General features: G+C 48.8%; 1 protein-coding gene across 2 annotated transcripts in view; it reads left to right on the top strand.

The window, feature by feature from the left end:
• Nucleotides 1-213: 213 nt before the first annotated feature.
• Cisd1 (CDGSH iron sulfur domain 1) overlaps nt 214-20,499 on the top strand; it is a 22,526-nt gene continuing 2,240 nt past the window's right edge. Inside the window, exons 1-2 of one of the 2 annotated variants that reach the window (XM_008829010.3) lie at nt 214-507; nt 9,083-9,288. In XM_008829010.3, coding sequence (XP_008827232.1) covers nt 414-507; nt 9,083-9,288 — 300 coding nt within the window. In that variant the 5' untranslated portion in view covers nt 214-413. Of the gene's footprint in view, nt 508-1,540; nt 1,694-9,082; nt 9,289-20,499 lie in introns of those variants that run through there. The other variant, XM_008829011.3, reaches the window with a different exon arrangement.

Below are 20,499 nucleotides of genomic sequence, written 5' to 3'. Positions count from 1 at the left end.
CGGCCGCGGTGCCCGGGCTGAAGGCCCCGCCGGCCCCGCCCCTGCTCCCGCCCCCGCCCCGCGCCGCGCCTCGGCACCGCCCGTTTCCGACTGCGCGAGCGACGCACTGAGCATGCCCAGAGGCTCCCTGATGGCCCCTCAGCGCTGCACTGAGCATGCCCAGAGGCCGCAGACCGAACCGTCCCTGCTGCGCTGAGCATGCCCGGAGGCTGCAAGCGGGACCTTCACTGCTGCACTGAGCATGCCCAGAGGCTCCCTGATGGACCCTCACCTCTGCTCTAAGCATGCCCAGAGGCTGCAGGACCGACCCTCATCTCTGCACTGAGCATGCCCGGAGGCTGCAGGACCGACCCTCATCTCTGCACTGAGCATGCCCGGAGGCTGCAGGACCGACCCTCATCTCTGCACTGAGCATGCCCGGAGGCTGCAGGACCGACCCTCATCTCTGCACTGAGCATGCCCGGAGGCTGCAGGACGAACCTCACCGCTGCATGAGCATGCCCCGAGGTGAGGGGAGGCCTTCTCTGGGCAGCCCCTCCGCCCTTCTGTGGCCTTGCCCTGGGCATCCGGTCTGCAGGCTGCTGGTGGTGCCCAGGGGGACCCCGCCCAGCGCAATCCTGACGTCGGCTCCTGCGGGTAGCAGTCCGCGGTGGACAGGCACCCCAGCTCAGTTTTAAGACGCGTACTCTAATTCCGTGGGGGACGTGCACGTGCTGCAGGTGCCTCCTGGCCAGAGCACGCTGGCTCTGAGCTGCCCGAAGGGCCTCAACCGGGTCCTCTGCGAGAGCCGTGGGCACTCTTGAGCCACCTGGCCAGCTCCAGCCCCTGACTCATTTCCCCAAGTGTGCAGTTAGGAGGCGGTGAGCACTAAGTCGTTTATTATTCACCGCAGTGATGAGCCTGAACCCCAGCCTTCATGCACTCTGCGGCTGAGCTCACGGCCCAGCCAGTCCCCGCTGGTTTTGTCTTCCTCAGACTCTGGTAGATGACTGGCCACGTCAAAGGCGAGGGGTGGAGGCCACTGAAGCAAAGAGGGTCTGGACCCGTTCCTCTGACACCGTGGGGTCCTATGACCCGCGGGGTCCTATGACTTGCTGGGTGCAATGATGGGTCCTTGCTGTGTGCAATGATGGGACCTTGCTGGGTGCAATGATGGGGCCTTGCTGTGTGCAATGATGGGACCTTGCTGGGTGCAATGATGGGGTCTTGCTGGGTGCAATGATGGGGCCTTGCTGTGTGCAATGATGGGACCTTGCTGGGTGCAATGATGGGGCCTTGCGGGGTCCTATGGAGGGGCCTTCCCTTGACAGAGCGCTAAAGAACCGGCCGAGGCCTTTCCGGGCACGGGGTCATAAGGACGCCTGGCCTGCGTCCCCAGAAACGCTCACAGCCTCAAACCGGTCCTGGATCCACACTCGGGGCAGCTGCGGAGGCGCCTTCGCCGCCCCTGTGCCTTCCCGCGGACTCTACACACAAACCCGGACCATTCCCCCCACCCCCACCCCCGGGCTGGCCGAGGCTCCGCGCATGCGCCTGCCCTCTGCGCGGCACTAGAACGTCCAGGGCCGCGGCGCCTGCGCAGTGCCCCGAGTCGCGGCGGACGCGGTCGCGGTGGTCTCCGTGGTTCCCAGCGCTGCTCGCGGCCTGCGCATCCGCCGCGCCATGGGGCTGACCCCCAACTCCGGAGTGCGAGGTGAGCCCGCGCCCGCAGCCGGTCCTGGCCGGCCCTCGCCGCAGGGTCCGTCCGTAACCTTGAAGCGCACAAGGGCAGGCGGCGGCCTGCTGCGGCGGACGGGAGCGAGATGGGGGATGCTGCGGGCGGACGGGAGCGGGGATGAAGGATGCTGCGGGCCGCCCGGGCATCCTCGGCCTGGACCACCGTCCTGGGTCGTCCTGCTACGTTGTCATGGTGCACCCCAAAGCCCTGTCTTTCACCCGCACCCCCCGGGGGGGCAAGCCTGCACTACCTCCCCACCTCGAGTCTACAGGGAGGCAGGCTAGCAGCGGCTGAGCACATGGTAGGTGTTCTGTAGACGTTTTATTCAAGTTGAAACCCAATCCGAGGTCTTCGGCTTTCCCAGTTAACGGCGCACCTTGCACCGGCCTTGGTGGCGGTGGCCCAGGAGGCTGCTGATGCTGCTCCCTCAGTAGTCCGCCCCTTGTGCTAGGACCCCGCTTAGAAAACTGGATTTTGCAAAAACCCAACTAAGAATTGAGAGAATGTATGAAACTTACCTAAAGTTTCCTGGTGACATAGCTGGTACTATTGGCTGCAAGCCATGCTGTTTATGTGCTAGGCCTTGTCCAGGTATAAAATGCCACACCCCGGGGTTTGATCACCTGTAATCTTAGTTTAGTAGAGGTGAAAAGATGTTAATTACAAGAAGCCCGTTGATTCATTCAGCAAACAGTGATCGTCCATAGTACTGTGCTCTGTAACACGTCCCTACTAACTTAGACCCTAACTTCGTAATTAGACTACATATCCTGGAAGGTTATACTTTTGTTGGCAAAATTAACTTGGCAGATGGAAGAAAGGTTTGTTTTGGTTTTTTACATTTATTTGTGTGTGGGAGTCTGTTTGGTGCCATAACTCATGTGGAAGTCAGGACAAGAGTTAATTCTCTCTTTCCACTTTGTGGTCCCTGTGATCCAACATAGGTTGTCAGGCATGGCCACAGGCACCTTTACCTGCTGAGCTGCCTTGCCTGCCCCAATCAGACATTTTTAAGTTGCTAAAGGCAAAAAGATAATTCACAAAAATTACTTCAAAAGGCAGCAATCTTGGGACCCATTTAAATACAGGCACTTGTGTGAGTTTGAATTTTATTTGATTTTTTAATCATATTTCCCTTTTGGTTTTTTTTGAGACAAGGCTTTCCTATGTAGCCCAAGCTGTCCTTGCGCTCAAAATCCTCCTGAATCACCCTCCCCAATGCTGGGATTTTAGGTTTGTGTCACCACACCTGTCAAAACTATGTTTTAGGGATTCAGTCTATTGTGTAAAACAAAATGCTCATATGACCTATGCTGCAGGTGTTTTCATTGTGTAAGAGGACTGTTGGCACAGACGTGAGGCGACCCAAAGATTGCAAAATATGTTTGTTTGAAATCTGGGAGCATCTGGTGTAAGTAGGCCCTGGGCTCTGATTTAGATAGCATGCTGTTGGCTAAAGGGAGGGGGAGATCTCTTAAGACTTCCTGTGAGGACCCACAGGCCAGGCTTTACTGCAGCCGAATGGTAAGGGTTTGGCTTTGTGTATGACTTGTGGGGAGCTCAAAGGTGACTCCATTACTGGTTTTTTGTTTATAGGAAACCCTTGGTGAAGCCAGCTATCAGCTTCAACTTGACGTGTTCAACTTTGATATGTAGAATAATTTTTATTTTATGGGAAAAGCCTAGAAAGAAGATCACAGGGCGAAGCCAAAAGGCTTTTCATTTTCAGTCTCTTCTGCCAGAAGATGACCTTGAACTCCTGATCCCCTTCCGGAATGCAAAGATTATAGGCACGCACCACCATGTCTAGTTTATTTGGTGCTAGGGATTGAACTCAAGAGTTTCCTGTATACCAGGCAAGCACTCTACCAAGTGAGCCATGTCTCCAGCCCCAAAAGTTAGGTTCCTCCTGGAATCTAGTTGGAAGAATAAAGAATTGACTTACAGCCAAGTGTAGTGGCAAACACATAATCTCAGTCCTCTTGCAACAGAGGCAGGAGAATCAAGAGTTGGAGGCCAGCCTGGGCTATTCAACAAGACCCTGTCTCAGAAATAAAAGAAGCCAGGCGTGGTGCCGCATGCCTGTAGTCCCAGCACTTGGGAGGCAGAGGCAGGTGGATCTCTGTGAGTTCGAGGCCAGCCTGGTCTACATAGTGAGTTCCAGGTCAGCTGGGGCTACAGGGAAACCCTGTTTCAAAAAGACCAATAAATAAATAAATAAATAAATAAATAAATAAATAAAATGTATACATACAGAACCCTTTATATTCAGGGGCGAAAGGTGAGTCATAAAAACAAGTTGGTATTAGACCAGGACTGGAGTTAGGAGAGGCAGAAAGGACAGAAAAGGCCCTGCCCAAGGAGAGGGTGGCAAAGCAGCTCTCAAAGCCGGTTATAATTGGCTTGTGTTTTCTAGTAAGTGGTCTTTGAGACCCACTTGCACAGTCTTGTGATTCTTCCTCTTGCCCAATAGATGGCCTTTCTGAACTCAACATTGCTCTTAATGCCTCTAAAACTCACAGAGCCCGCGCTGTTCCTCCACCCTTTCACTTCAAGCCCTTACCCTGTGCTCCCTGGAACTCTCACCGGCATTTGTTTTTATTTTATTTGAGACATGATCTCACTATGTAACCCAGGCTGGCCTCCAGCTATATGCTTCTGCCTGTCAAATGCTGGGTTAAGGCAAGTGCCACCACATTTGGCTACATGTTTCTAAAACAAGCCCCACAGAAAGGTTTTATACTCTTCAGCTTAGTCGCTCATAATTTACCCTCATCATTAAGGAAACTAGCTAAACTAAACACTTTTTTTGTGTGTGTATGTGTATGCACGCATGCGTGTGTGTGTGTGTGTTCCTCCCTTGGGGACCCCTCACCCTTTTTGAGCTAAGGTCCCTCACTAGCCTGGGACTCACAAATTAGACTAGGTGGGCTGACCTGGTGGAGCCCCAGGGATCCATCTGTCTCTACCACCCCCATGCATGCCACTGCAGTCTTCATTTCTACACGGGTGCTAGACATTGAACTCAGGCCTCGTGCTTCACTGGCAAGCTTTTTAGCCACCAAGCACTCGCTGCCCTCTAAAGCAAGTTTTCTGTTTGTGTGTATGTTTCTGTGTATGTGTGCAGGTATGCATGCATTGGAGGCCGGAAGTTAAGGTCAGTGTCTTCCTTGAGAGTTCTCCAGTTTATTTACCGAGGCAGGGTCTCTTGTTGAGCCCAGAGCTCACTGATGCTATATCATCTAGCTAAGCAGCTTGCCCTGGGTATCCCCACTCTTTGCATCCCAAGTGCTGGGATTATAGGCAGCTACACACCTGCCCAGCCTTAACAGCTTTTATGCAGGTTCTGGGGTCCACCGAGCTCTCTCTCGTGTGGGTGTGGGTGTGGGTGTGGGTGTGGTGGAGGGGGCACATGCCATGATGCACATGTGGAGGCCAGAGGACAACTTGGTGGAATCAGATTTCTCCTTCCACCAAGTGGATTTCAGACATCAGATGCAGGTTTCCAGGCTTGGCAGCAGACACCTTACTCATGGGGTCATCTCTCCAGCCCTACACCAGATATTTTTAAATGGCTTCCTGAGCCTTCCATTTCCTAATACTTGGTTTTGTTCACAGGTTATAAAGAGGGATTTATGTGTCTGCCTTGTGCTTTGTTTCCACCCTTTGCAAACCCTGAGTCGTCTGTTCTTACTCTCTTGTCTGTGTATTTTGTTGAGTACACTTCATAGCTTTCCAATTCCAGTCCCAGCATACTGATTCAGTACATTCACTGAGTCATACCAAGGAGGTAGTCGTAGATTATGACCAGCAACTAAAGAAAGGAGAGGGGATTGGGAGCCACTCTTGCCTGGGGGCACTGCTGGAAAAGGGGGTGTGGGTAAAGGGGGTGTGGATAAAGGGCTTGTTTTCACATCCCTGTGCCTGCCTAAAATGCATGGGCTGCCTTCGTTCTCTGCATCCCAGGCAATAGATCCCATGCTTTGGTATAGAACAGACTTAGAAGATGGCAAAGGCGGCCATTTGGTGAAGAGGTCTCCAGCAGTGGTAGAGACAGACTGAAGTTGAGGTAGCCACCCGTTGCTTCTCGTTCAGCTAATCCTGAATGCCACCCATACACCAAATCTTGCGGAAAAGCACCCGGCCCGGCCTGCCTTGGCATCAAGAGCTCAGGAAGGACTGGTTTCAGCATAGCTCCCCTCCCCCTCTGCCAACCTGAGAGGAACATTCCATTCCGTGGCAGTTGACAATGGGTAGGTGGGGGTCTTTTGGTCATAAACTGGTCTCAAGAAAAAGAAGGGTGAGGTTTCTAAGTTAAAGCAAAGTGGTCCTCACAGCAAGGAAACTTTGAGGAATGGTTATAAAGACAGGTGCGGGCTTAGATCACACCCACCGGAAACCAAAGGTCATGCAACAGCAGACCCAGGGCAGCGGGAAAGGTGAGGAGGCAGGTTTCCAAGTGGCGCCTTTCCCTAGTCTTTCTTTACAGGTGTTTGTGTAGAAGAAAACAGGTTTGCCTGGATCTACGGAACAGCCCTACCTCAAGAACTGTGTATAGAAAAGGAGAGAGCATGGACCAGAAGGGATGGGAACTGCTCGTGCTCCTGTGTCCCGGTTCCAGTCTCCATCTGAAAGGGGTCAGCAGAGAAGTCTTTAACAGTTGGGGCTCAGAAAGCCCCATGTTGCCTCTGAAGTTTTGATTGAGCTCAAGATGAATACCCCAGCAACCATTGCTGTGTTCCTAAGTGAAGAGGCGGCTGGCTACAAACCCTTGATGTAGTGATCCTGTAGGCACTGAGTGGTCTTCGGGCTATTGTGTGCTCTCTTGTTACTTATCCTAGTGCTGGCTTTTGACTCTGTCACCATCTGTATCTTTGAACTTCCGTTTTCCTCCTTTGCCTGGAGGAGCCAGTGTTGTTTGCCACTCTTTGCCTGTAAAACCGATCAGGCTTCAGGGATGAGATAATAAAATAGCAACATTTTTCTTCTTTCTGGGAGCACTTAACAATTTGTTCCCAATGAGATCAGGAAGGTAGAATTGGGAGACTCTTGCTAAGGCCTTGTGTAGCTCTGATTCTCTGTCACTCATTTGGAGCAAATCCAAAGGTATTTTCCACCACACGTGCTGCTGTGGTGTTTGCTAAGGTGGTTAGTGACCATTTCTGGGCGTAGGGTCTCTGTCGGAGCCCTGTTTGGTTCCCATGGGGAGGTGGGGTAACTAGGGCCAGAGCTGCTCCTCACTACCCGGTTTCCCTGTCACCTCTTCCCCAGGATTTGGAGGTGGGTTGGGTTTGTCGTGTTTGATGTCACCCTATAGTTGAGTTGGTACAGAAGAGGGTGGAAGGATGTGGGTGGTGGCGCCCCAAGCAGATTCATGGCGGCCAGTTCTGTGAGTCTCAGGACTTCGGCAGTTTGTCGGTATCATTAAAAAAGTATCTCAGAGGTAGAGGGTGTGTAGCTCAGTGGTAGAGCACTTGTATGCAGAACGTGCCCACAGCCCTGGGTGCCGTTCCCAGCACAGGGGCTTAGGGCAGGAAATACTTAATAATTTATCTACAAAATTCAGGTGGAACTAAGACCCACAGCATTCAGGAAATCTCATTATTTAAGGAGGGGACATTGCTGAAGACCACAGTCAGCGTACACTGAGTATGGGCTGTGCACAGCACCCGTTCAGCCATTGGGGTTTTGTCAGGGTCCCATTATGTAGCCAAGATGAGCTGTAGACTCCAGAGCCTGCTGCTTCTGCCTCCTGGACACAGGAATGTGAGCCATGCACCACCACGCTGCGGCTATTCTCTTCTGTATGCAGAGTGGCTGTCCATCACCGAAGAAGTGGCTGCAGCCCAGTTTAGCGTCAGCCACCACAGAGTCACCACGTGAACCACAGGGAAGCTCAGAGAAGCGTGCCCAGAATGTGCGGTCACAGAACACGTAGGGGCCGAGGCGCACTCAGAGGCAGCCACAGTGGAGAGGCCTCGGGCCAGTCCTCAGTGTTGGTTTTTAGAAAGGGAGGAGAAAAGCCTGCAAAAGATAAAAGTCCTGACGGGGCAAAGACCCAAAGCTGTGAAGTGACTTAGCTGATCTTCTGGTCTTTGAAGCCCCTGGGAAAAGCAAAACACTGCCTAACATTTGTTTTAAGGTCACAGCAGAAGATGCAGAAATGTGGGAAGGAAAGCAATCTGCATCAGTTTGCAGGGAAAAGTGCTTCCATGGGTGAAAGTCCCTGATCCACAGAGCCCATCCCTTAGGAACGTGTGGTGGGAGCCTAAGAGAGGTGGGGGAGTATGCAGGAGGTGGTCCTCCCCTGAAGGTCTCCAGTACAGGTTCTCATGTGGCCTTGGAATGTGGTTTTTGTACTTATCTCTCTAGGGCTTTATTTGATAGTCTGGGAACTCATTTCCAGCACTGGAGAGCTCAAGAACTGCTGGGAAGCAGTGCCCTGTGCTTATCCTGACCCCTATATTCAACTTCTGCAGCCCCTCCATGTTAGAACTAGACAGCTGACCTCAGACTGAGGCCAAACAGATAATGCAGGACTTAGCCCCACCCAGGTGAATAATAGGAATTTAGCATTTGCTGAATGAGGATATAGTTCATTGCTTTATGAGACGCTTGTGTTCTGGTGTTTTCCTTAATGAGAACATGATTTGGAGTGACGTTTGCACCTAGAATCCTGCAAGCCAGATCTCAGATGCTCAGTGTTGGAGTGAGGTGGTTTAGTGGGTCCCTTTTGTTATTTGGATATTCTGTTTGTAGGTGTGATATGTGTAGTTGTCGTCTTAGTTTTGGGTAAATGAAGACGTACCACCTTCTGGCCTTTTGTAATCTGAGTTCTCGTTGTGCAGTTTGTTTTCAGGCAGTGTCTCCGTGAGCATTTGGAGAAGGGGAAACAGTCTTTGTCTTGCTCTTTTATCTTAATTTAGCTGTCATTACTCGATAGTAAGGAAATATGCAAGTCTGTAGTGAGGGCCGTGGAAAGTGGGCGCAAAGACCTGCTCTACCACCCCAGTCTGTTCGTTTTGTTAATGCTAAAAATCCTTCATTAGTAGGCTGGCAAGATGGCTCAGCGGGTGATAGCACCTCCCGTGAAGCCTGATGGCCTGATTTATTCCCTCCCAGGACTCACATGGTGTGGAAAGAGAGAACCAACTCCTACAAGTTGTCCTCTGACTACCACACATGTGCTGTGAAACATGCATGTGCTCATGCACACACGGTAGGTAGGTAGGTAAGTAGGTAGGTAGGTAGGTAGGTAGGTTGGTTGGTTGATTGATTGATTGATTGATTGATTGATTGATTAAAAAAAATACTATGCCGGGTTTCCTGTACAGCCGTGTTTTCTGTTCCTCTTCCTCGCTCTAGTTGAATGGATTGCAGCAGTCACTGTTGCTGCTGGGACAGCTGCCCTCGCATACCTGGCTTACAGAAAGTTCTATGTTAAAGATCATCATACCAAGTCCATGGTGAACCTTCACATCCAGAAGGACAACCCCAAGGTGGTGCACGCCTTTGACATGGAGGACCTGGGAGACAAGGCCGTGTACTGCCGCTGCTGGAGGTCCAAAAAGGTGAGAGGCGGGTCCTCTGCGGGCCTCGTCAGTGTGGCATCGTCCTCTCAGCTGCCCGATGCTGATGCAATCTCTTTTCCCTCTTCTTGTGATGGATGCTGCTCCTCCCTGTTTTCTGTCTGTCTGTCACAGTGTCTTATATATAGCCCAGACTGGCCTCAAACTCATGACCCTTCTGCTTCGGCCTGTCAAGTGCTGTGACTGTAGGCATGTGCCACCACACCTGGCTTTCCCTACTGCTAGGGAACATATTTTCTAAAGTGTTTAACCACTTACAGTAAAATTACTTCATAGGCTCATTGAATAAAACTGGATTTAACCCTCTTACTGCTTGGCCAAAGAAGAAATACTCTTTGATTTACTCTTCACATTTCTTCCCCAAGTGGGTCTTCGGAGGTAAGTGCCAGCCTGAGCACAAGGAGACATAAAAGAAGCGAAGTCCGGAGTCTTGTCTTTTTGGAGGGTTTGGGGGCTTATTTTGTTTCTTTGCCACAGGGTTTTGCTGTGTAGCCCTTACTGGCCTGATACTCACTAAGTAGCCAGGCTAGCCCTGAATGCTGCCCAGTCTCCTGCTTTGGCCCTGAGTATTGGGATGTGGTGTGCACTACACCCAGCCTTGGGTTTCTTACTGGTAAATATCGTAAGCCTTTAGCTGCAGTTCTTAGAGTCAAGTATCTAACAGACTTGAGTTCTTTAAAACCTACTTTATGAGAGTTATATTTGATCAGGTTCCTTGTGGCAGCTGTAGGGCAGCTGTTGACCCAAGGATGGTAGACTCGTTTTTGGAGGGCACTTTGAAGTTGTCCCTTATTTCAAATTTTACAGTGTGGTGTGAGAAGCCTGCACAGACACTGGTTTTGCCACCGATGCTCACGTGCACGAAAACGCACTTCACCAGAGCCTAAAAACCTTGTCATGTACGAGATGGGGTGTGAGCCACTGGCGGTGTGCTCACCAAGCCCACAGTCTTGTGCCCAGGTCTTCCAAAAACATTAACTGCCAGCTTCTGCAGTTGCAGCATGTTGGGAACAGCTTAACACGGTGGAGAACTGTTGCATGAATCATACGTCACAAACATGGAGGAAGCTACACAGTACACACTAGAAGGTGCACTGGAGGCCAATGTGTAGTTTTTTGGTGGGTTTCACTGTGATGCTTTCACACCTGCACATCAATGCACTTGTTCTCCAGCCTCCCCTTCCCGCCTCACTAGTTCCCTCTCTCCCCCAAATACTTCCCTCTTCTGCTTTCATGCCATGTGATTCCATCACGCACGCACCAGACATCTTCATCCTCTGGCACAGTCCCCTAGAAAGTGCACTTCCAGAAGCCATTTCTCCCAGTAGGTTGATGTGTGATCCAGTAACAGGGTTAGATTATGTCATTGGTCCAGAGACTGCTTGATGAGGGTATGGGGTATGAACCCAGCGCAAATCAATCCGTTCCAGCAGGGGGTCCCTCTGAAGAGCTCTGTTCAGTGGAGCGACCCTGCATCTCGGAGGAAGCGGTCTCTCACAGTCCACAGACTAGGCTTGTTCTTTTTCAGTCATATTGCACAGCAAAGGTTTAGTAAAAGCAAAAGTACCACTCCACACAGCAGAGAAGAGACAGTCTGCCCTGGGAGGGGACCCAGCGTTGGAATCCTGGACTGGTCTTTAACAGGTGCACCTAGAGTAGACTCGATTCTCTTACTGCTCACTAAACCATAGAAAATACAAAATTGGAGAGTCCTGTCAGAGTTGGAATTGCCCCTTAGTCAGTGACCTTAAATACAACCCTGTAGCTGCTGTTGCATACACATGTGTGAGCCAAGTGGTGAGCGTGGTGAATGCACTGGAACTGCTTGCGGTCCAAGCCTCATGAATGGAAGTGCTTGTGCCTCAGGCCAGGGTTTTCTGGGAAGCATAGTAACACAGACGGGGTTAGTCTGAGCTGTGGGTATCAGGATTCTTAACATCCTGCCGGGAAGACTCACGCCGGCCTTCACCACTGCCCGCTGCACTCCGGCCTGCGTCTGCGTGTGAGAGGATCTTGAATAGCAGTGTGAGAAAGTTGGCCATGGTTTGAGGCAGGACCATGGGGGATTTCAGACTTGATGTTGCGATACAAGGGTGCTGACTGGAAACAGGAATGAGCACATACGTGAAACGTTTGAGAGAAGAGTCAACATGAGGCAGTGACTTCATGGCATCTGGTTTCGAAGGGGGGTGTGCCTTTACCGGAAATAAGGAATTCCGGTTGAAAAGCTGGTTTTCTGGGACGGCAGTAAGGAGTTCAGTTTCAAAGAATGGGTTTGAGGTGGTGGTGGAGTGGAGATGCCAAGCAGATGTGGGCATGACGTTGAGACAGGGGGTAGCGACAGGCAGGCAGCACTGGCAAGCTGAGGCAGGAAGGTGGCTCATCTTCCATAGGACAAAAATGGGATCTCAGAGAACTTCCTGCATTTGGCAGAGCAGAGAGTCAGGGAGATGGAGGGACCCTGGAGCAGAACTAAAGATAGAGCTTCACGTGGGCAGGGGAGGTGTCATGGATTTGCTGCTGAGCTGGCCTGTCCATAGGCAGCCAGGTCAGTGGGAGACTCTGGGAGGACTCCGGTCAAGCAAGTTAGCGGCTGGCCTTTTGCTGCGATTTCAACAGAGTAATTAGAACACTGTGTCCTAGTTGGTTAAAGTGTGAATTTTTTTTAAATATTTTACTATTTTTATTTTATGTGTATGAGTGTATTGCCTGCCTGTATGTGAGTGCGCTCCTGTTGTGCAATGCCACGGAGGTCAGAAGAGGGCTTCGGATTCCTCTGGAACTGAAGTTAGTGCCGGTGCTAGCCGGCCAAGACGGACAGTACCTGAAAAGGGGAGTGAGGATTGAAAGAAAAAACAAGAGACAGAAAAGATACTTGGGAGGGCTGACAGTAGTGCCTGCCGCCCCAGTTTATTTCAGCTCAGCCTTTTTATACAGAAGAACTCAATTGGTTTCAACAGCTGTTTTTCCCACCTGTATCTGAGGGTCAAGGAGCGGTCAAATACTTGTTTTGTGAGCTCCACCATATAAACACATTCCTCCTGATTTGGCAGATTAGGTACTGGTGTGCAAAACACAAGCTCAGTAAACAAGCCTTCCACAGCTTATGTACATAATGGATTACTAGCTCCCAATAGTTAAGGACGGTTAGTAGCCGCCATGTGGGTGCTGGGAATCGAACCCGGGTCCTCTGCAAGAGCAGTCAGTGCTCTTAACCGCTGAGCCGTCTCTCCAGCCCTGTGAATTATTTTTTAAGAAGTGGTAGAAGTCAATATCAGCATCTTTTAGTAAGTGTAAACAGCAGGCGGACCCTGAGCCTGCAGGTAGAGGCTTCACCCCCCAGAAGTGCCCAGTAAAGGAAATAGGGACTTTCTTAGGCTTAAGATCTCAAAAGTTTCAGGAAGAATCACAAATGGATGGGTGTAAGCTGCTGGTTTAATGTTTATTAAACTTTGTAAATATTTCAATACCACATCTCAGGATGGTTCTTTCATCTCACAGTTTAGAACGGAGCAGGCGAGGAGGGAAGAAAGCTAGGCCAGAGCTTGTTTTCAGCGCCCTGGGGTTTTGTTTTGAGGACGAGGGAGGGGCCTCCTAGCCATGAGTGATCTCCTTTGCCTCTGGACCCACAGTTGAGTTACTCCTTCATGAATCCATTAAGGGTTCCCCTTGAATTCTATTCAAATTACTACAGAATTATTACAATAGACCTGGTTCTCCAGTTTGGAACCCATGTTGCTGAGGTTCCTGAGGTCCACCCCACCACTAGGTCACACCCACCAGTTCCCAGACTTCTGGCCAATAGCCTTACCTTGAGTAACTATTTTGAGTTTATGGTCAATCAGTTTTCCCTCATTCAAACTATTTGTGCTTATAATAAAACAAAACCTAAATATATTTTTACCAATTAAAACAATATCACATGAGACATAACTTTGTGCACATCTGTTGTTTCTTAAGGTTCAGTTGTCAAGATCTAATGCATCAGATCTTGGTCCCAGGCAGAATTACGCTTTTTGACATACCCCGTTGACCTTTTTTCCTGAGTTTGGTGTGCCTGCTGCCGGTTCAGAAACTGGCCTGTTTGACAGTGTGTCATAAAGACTGGGTTTTAGGTAAAGCTAGGAGCACAAAGGCTGAGTGACTTCAGAGAAAGGCGCTGTTGAGGCCCTGGTGTCAGGAGAGGCTGGAAGGAGCGGGCCACAGCACCGGTGGGACTGTGGGGCTCCCCCGAGAGAGCTTGGCTGTGAGAAGGAGGCCTGGTGTTGCTTCCTGTCTCCGGCCTCTGTAGGAGGTTCAGTTCTGGTCTTTGTTGTTGATGATGCCGGGGGTGATGATGGTAGGCTTGTTTCTGTTTCCATTCAGGGGCGTGTGTGCATGTGTGCATGCATATGTGTGCGTAACAGAAAGGCAGAGAGGAGACAGAGCCTGGTACTGGGCCCACTCTTGGTAGAATTCACATTCCGAATGTTGGTGAAGGCCTTGCAGGGGTAGGGAAGTCAAAGCATAGCTTCTGTCCGTCTTCACAGTCTGCACATCATCTGAACCACCTCACTCTTGCCCGGGCCATGTTCTCCAGGGTGGTCTCCAGCTCTTGTCTCCTTTGCTGACTTTCTCCACCAGAGTAGTCATGGTTGTCAGTTCAGGGGTGAGCCCCTGAGACCCCAGACAACATCGTAGGACAGTAGCACCAAAGCTCTCAGTAAAGCTGGGCTGGTGGCGCAGGCCTGGGACCCCAGCTTTTCAGGAGGATGAGGCAGGAGAAGCAAGAGTTCAGGGAGAACCTGGGCTGCATAGAAAGGCCTGGTCTCAACAAAACAAAAGCAGGAGCTGGTCTTCCAGCACTTGGGAGATGAAGGATTGCTTTGAGTCACCTTGAAAACAAATGACGTGGGGTTCATTTAAAACTTAATTTAATATGAAACTACTGTGCTTTCTACATGATGTTCGATGTGTTTCTTTTTAAAATAGTTATAATGAGCTGGGCCTGGTGGCGCACGCCTTTAATCCCAGCACTCGGGAGATGGAGGCAGGCGGATCTCTGAGTTCCAGGACAGCTGGGGCTACAGAGAGACCTTGTCTCAAAAATGCCAAAAAAAAAATTTATATATATAATTCACTATATGAAAAATATTTATGTATTATCTTTATTTTTGTGTGTGTACATGTTCATTTTATATATATATATATAATGACTCTTTGAGACTATCATTAATGCACTTTGGTTGCATTCAGACCCCCGCCCCATCTGCATCCCGCCCTACCACCACCCTCATATGTCCTCCATTATTTTTGTTACTTTTATCTTACGTACATTTTTATTTTATGTGTGTATTGCCTGCATGTACACCTGTGTCGTGCAATGCTGGCAGAGGCCAGAAGAGGGCATTGGATCCCCTGGAACTGGAGTTAGCACCATGTGGGTGCTGGGAATAGAACCCAGGTCCTCTACAAGAGCAGCCAGTGTTCTTAACCACTGAGCCGTCTCTCCATATCTGCAGCCCCATTTTTCTTTTTTTTTAATACAGAAAAATTCGTTTTTAATACAATTGACACTAAGATGCACATGCATTTCTAATCTCTATATATCTGATTATTACTACACAGTCAGTTACTTTCTGAGCTCCTTGGCATCTGAGCATGGATATAAAGTCATCAGGTAGATTTCAGTGGTAATATTTTTCACATCTAATTATTAAGGAGCAAATTTTTACGATTTGAAGAATTGTTTTTTTATTTTTTTTTTTACACCCACTTCCCAGGTAGCACCCTCTCATAGCCTCCCTCCCCCCATTAGAGCCCTTATACTCAGATATCCCTGCTACTGTCTGCAGTGTTGTCAGCACCCCCAGCCATTCCCTACTAGTAGCCCTTCTGGTGAATCTAGTCAGCCTATCTAGAGGTCTTTGTTTTAGGAGGGTCAGCTGTTCCTCATCTAGCAGCAATCAGTTGTCAATATTCCTTTAGATAAGACTGGGGTCTGCTGTTCATTTTCCCAGTTCTATGCAGGGATTTTGTCTACCTGAGTTTGCATGTGGTTTGTGTAGTCTGACACCATTGCCATATAATCATATGAGCAGGTTCCCAGGAGCTTGTGGGACTCTGTTTCCATATGGTCTTGTACCTCCTCCCTGGCTCTTACAATCTTTCCACAACAATCAATTTTAAAGGAGTTGATGTAGTTGAAAATATGCTGGAGGAGAAGAGGCACAAGAAAATGATGATTTTCCAGGGGCTATCTCAGAGATGGAGGCAGCTCCTTTCTCTTACCAGTTCCATCTATGTGAAGATAAGTCAAAGGTCCTACTTGACCATGGCTGTCTTCACTTGGAAGCATGGAGGAAATATTTCCTCTGAGATGACCCTCCTTACTGGTTCAAGTCCATCTGGTGCTGTCTCCATGGACTCCCTGAACAGGACAGATGACTCACTGTAGTTACAGGACATTTTGAGAGATGTTCCATAGTCCCCTGGAACTTAGTCAACCTTGGAGGACAAGGGGCAAAAAACTGTCCTTTAAGTCTCTCTGACCACATTAATATAGGCCTCAAAGTATGTCTGTTAAACATCCAAGAAGGTTAATTCCACCAGTCTGGTACTTTTAATAACTGTGTGCCATGTAGATAAGTCTTGGGCAAAGACCAGTTGTTCTCAGATAACCCTACCCAGACACACCATTTTTCTGTTTTAAAGCCCTTGCTTTCCCCTAGTGCTCCCGGTGCTGGTCCACCCCTTGGTGTCTGTTCACCTTACAGGCGTCACACCCAGAAAGAACACTGGCTCAGCAGCTGTGGGTTGCCAGTAGAAGCCCGGCCAGGGCTGGGGCTTTCTGCCCACCTCCCCAGCCATGCCGGGTTCTTTGTCCAGCTCAGGCTTGCATGGGGCTTGTGCATGCTGTCACAGGGCTGTAGGTTCCTATGTGCAGCTGCCCTGGGATGAGCAGACGTGGTCTCACAGTCTTTCCACCCATCTGCAGTGGTCCCTGAGCCTTGGGAGGAGAGAGTGTGATGTAGGTGTCCACTTGGGGCTGAGCGCTGCACAGTCTTATTTTTTGCGCACTGACCAGCCACGGTCTCTGTGTCAATCACCATCTACTGCAAGAAGCTTTGCTGTTGCGTTGAGAGATGCACTAATCTACGGGTGTAACAATAAGTCACTAGGAGCCAGTTTGGTTCTGTGTCTGTCAGCAGAATAACCAAAGCAGGTTTTCCCCTACAGCCTCTGCCCCGTCTAGCTGCAGTGCAGGGTATGGGCTTCATCGAGTGAATCAGCCTTAACTCTAATCAGAAGGTGATTGATCACTCCCACAATGTTCATACCATTACTGCACAAGTGGCTGTACCTTGCCTGAGGCCACTTGTTGGTGTAGCTCACAGTGTGTGCAGCTGGGTAAGGCTGGTGATTGCTTTTCTCTTCTGGTAGCATGCGCAGCACCCAGCAGCACTGTGAAAGCCAGCAGGGACGAAGCTTGAGGTCAGTGCCAGCTTGGTTTCTCCTCATTGGTGCTCCTCGTTGGTTCTACGGTCCACATATGTAGTGTCTTCAACGGTACAGTCTTGCCATCAAGTTTGGGTGGGCAACCAAGAATGGTGGCAAGAGCCAGATTGTTTCAGGGTCTATAGGACACATACCCCACCCCTGTCAGCAACTCCAAAAGAGGGAGTCCCTTCCTAGCATTGAACTTTTTATTTGCTATCATGTGGTGTCTGGTGGGGCTGTTGAACCCCCATTACAGGATAACTACATTTAAATTCTTTTTATTGTATATATTTCAGGAAGCTTCTGTAGCAGTGGGTTCCCACGTGACTTTTTCAGAGGCCTGTAGTGTTGGCTCTCCCCCCCTTACTCTTGCCCTCCCATTCCCCACAGCCTGGTCTACATAAGGAATGCCAGGGTTGCAGTTAGACCCTGCCTCAAAAAAAAAGATGACTGGATCCGAGTTCCTGGCTCTCACCTCCATACTAGACCCCCAATAAAAAGATACTGATATACAGCCGGGGACTGCTGCCCATTGCCGGTTCGTTCAATTTTTGGAAACAGTGTCTGTAACCCAGGCTAGCCTCAGACTTGTGAGGACTGCTTCAACCTCCAGAGTGCTGGGATCCCAGGTGTTGGCCAGAGCACACCTGCTGCTTTTTGAGGAAGTGGGGGTTTTATTTTTTAGCTTGCTTTTAAGAACACAAAGAAACAGGCCAGTTTGAAGTTTTAGGAAGAACTAAGTTATTCTTAGGCATACTCTAATGTTAATATGGCCTTGTTATTCGATTGCCTTCATACATTTCTCTGTAGATTTCTCTCCTGTTCTTGTCCTGTTTGTGGAAGAAAATAAGAGCTGTTAGTTTTCTTACACAATAAAAAAGAAAAGCATGTCATTTCAGTAAATTAATTGAGGCTTTTTATTTAGAAATATTTCATTTTTCAGAAATATGTTTTAGAAGGTGTCTGAATAAAACTATAATGTGAAATGCTGTGTTTGTTTATACTGTTAACTTTGTGTGCTATAAAGCCATTTGGGCCTGTTTCTCAGACATGTCACTTGGGGGGGATTCATCTTAGTTTGATTGTATAGGTTCTTTCCTCATCTGTGCTGAGAAACTGAAGCCTGGAGTCATGCTGTTGCCAAGGATGTGGTTTGTGACTATACTGCACCCCACATCTTACTGACCTAAAAGAAGGAAGGGTGTAAGCTTATACTTACATTGCTGTGTATTACCCAAGACAGAATTTGTATCTAGGAGTGCAAGACATGCTGGTACTTGAGACCCTGTCAAAATAAAGCAGTAAAAGTGTGTATTTTAAAAAGAGAGGAGGCTGGAAAGATGGCTGAACGATTAGGGCCACTGGCTGCTCTTCCAGAGGACCCGGGTTCAGTTCCAGCACCCACATGATGGTAACAATAGTCTATGGCTCCAGTTCTAGGAGATCTGAGCCCTCTTCTGGCTTCTGTAGGCATTGCGTGAATGGGAGCACTTCACATGCAGACAAAACACTCATGCATGTAAAATAAAAATAAATTTAGGGGTTGAAGAGATGGCTCAGTGGTTAAGAACACTGACTGTTCTTGCAGAAGACCGGGTTCAAATCCCAGCACCCACATGGCAGCTAACAACTGTCCGTAACTCCAGTCCTAGAGGATCCGACAGCCTCTTCTGACCTCCATGGTCATTGCACAACATGAATAAATTTTAAAATTAAATTAGAAAGAAATAGCTTGTGGGGGAGGGGGCAGTCATAGAGTGCTTGTCCAGAAAGCCCTGGGTTCAGCTGACTCCAGCACTGCATAAAAGCAGGCAAGTGGCCAGCACCCATATTCCCAGTCAGGAGTTCAAGGTCACCCTCAGCTACATAGCTGATTTGAGTTCTACTTAGGGACACAAATGAAAGATATGCTAATATATATTTTTAGTAATTTAATGCCTCTTGTAATTGTATACACATATTAAAATTGAATTTTAATTTCTTTAACATCAAATGATTGTTTTAATCTTGGGTACAGAGTTCTGGATATTGTAGTCTGAGATATACCACAGTGGTCAGGTTTCAGGTGTGTGAACTGGTCTGCCCTTCAGTCACTCTGAACATGACAGATTGTGATTTGCCCGAGTCAATCCATGCTCCTTTTGTGCTGTGGCTTGCTTTCTGGACCGAGGCTCTGGATTCAGGAGTATAAGTGTATTCAAAGATGCCAGCTCATGGGGCTGGAGAGATGCTCGGCCATCAAGAGCACTGGCTACTCTTGCAGAGGACCCAAGTTTGGGTCCTAGCACCCACATGGCAGCTAACAGCCATCAGTTCCAGTTCCAGGGGGTCCAGTGCCGCCTTCTGGCCTCCTTGGACATTACATATATATACACACACACACACACACACACATATGCAAAACACTCATGCACATAAAATAAAAGTAAAGTTTAAAAACCATGCCAGCTCTTGTGGTTTGGTGTTAAGTAGAGCTAAACGTTTGTTGATAATTGGAGCTCCCGAGTATAAGTTCCTAAACAGTCATCTGAAATTTTATTTTGATCATTTAGTACTGTAGGAAGAAGATACTGTAGACGGCACGGTACTCAGATGTGAAAATATACCTATTAGAACTCTCTAAATGTAAAATAATGGGAGAAATCATTTTAGCTGCATGTGTGAGATCTAAAGGTGGAAACTAAGATTTTGAAGGACAGAAAGAATAAAGCGGGTAAAAGACCAGAGTCAGACCTTCAGACTGAACAGGATTTATTCTTAGTTCAGCGAAGGTGACACAGCCTCTTCTCGGACAAGCATGCTGTGCAAAATTGTGAGGGAGGGGAGGTTGGACTGTATATGGCTACAGAAGAGAGAAGGGCACACACAGCTGTGACGTCTGCGTTGCGGTGTCCTTCTCATCCAGTTGCAGAACAGAGAAGCTGTTAAGTTCAGCTGAGCTCATTTGGTAATGGTGGAGCCAGGGCAGCAGAGAGACATCCTGGCAGGAGCAGTGGGCTGTCGGGCTTCAGCAGCCGTGGCGTTTGATCAAAGTCTAGTAGAGAAATAAAATGTGGCCCTTAAAATTTCTCAGGTTTCTCTGTAGCACCAAATATGTAAAATTTAACAAAGTTAGGAAGGAACAGAAAGGAGACAGGGGTTTCACAGTGCACTGGGCTGGTCCATGTGTCTGGTCAATGCGGTGACCCAACAAAACTTATACAGAGGCACTTTGAAGCCCGACGTGGTGGTATGCTCCCAACAGCACTTGGGAGGCAGAGGCGGGTGGATCTCCTGAGTTCAACGCCAGGCTGGTCTACATGTCAACTTCCAGGCCAGCAAGGGCTACATAATGAGACCCTGTCTTAAAAAAACAATTTTTTAACCCACACAGAAGCACTCTGATGTGAGTTTATTCTGACAGAATTACAGGTTAAGGTACAACAACTTGAAAAGCAGCAGTCACTGTTAATACTGAAACTGCAGGGTTTTGGAACAGCATTTTACAAAGGGTGCACCCCAGAATGCTGTCATAAAAGATGCTATTTAACACTGGGTGTAGTGGTAACACATAGCTTTAATTCCAGCACTCAGGAAGCATAATCAGACAGGTCTCTGTGAGACTGAGGGCAGCCTGAGCTGTGTAGGGAGTTTCAGGCCAGCATGGGGCTACAAGGAGACCCTATCGCAAAAAAAAAAAAAAAAAGAAAAAAAAAAAAAATAAAAATCAAAGTT

This window comes from Nannospalax galili, unplaced genomic scaffold (genome assembly GCF_000622305.1).
Source record: "Nannospalax galili isolate Female #2095 unplaced genomic scaffold, S.galili_v1.0 scaffold1454, whole genome shotgun sequence".
NCBI lineage: Eukaryota > Metazoa > Chordata > Mammalia > Rodentia > Spalacidae > Nannospalax > Nannospalax galili.
Note: the sequence above shows the minus strand (reverse complement) of the source record. Positions and strands in the feature narration are given on the sequence as shown.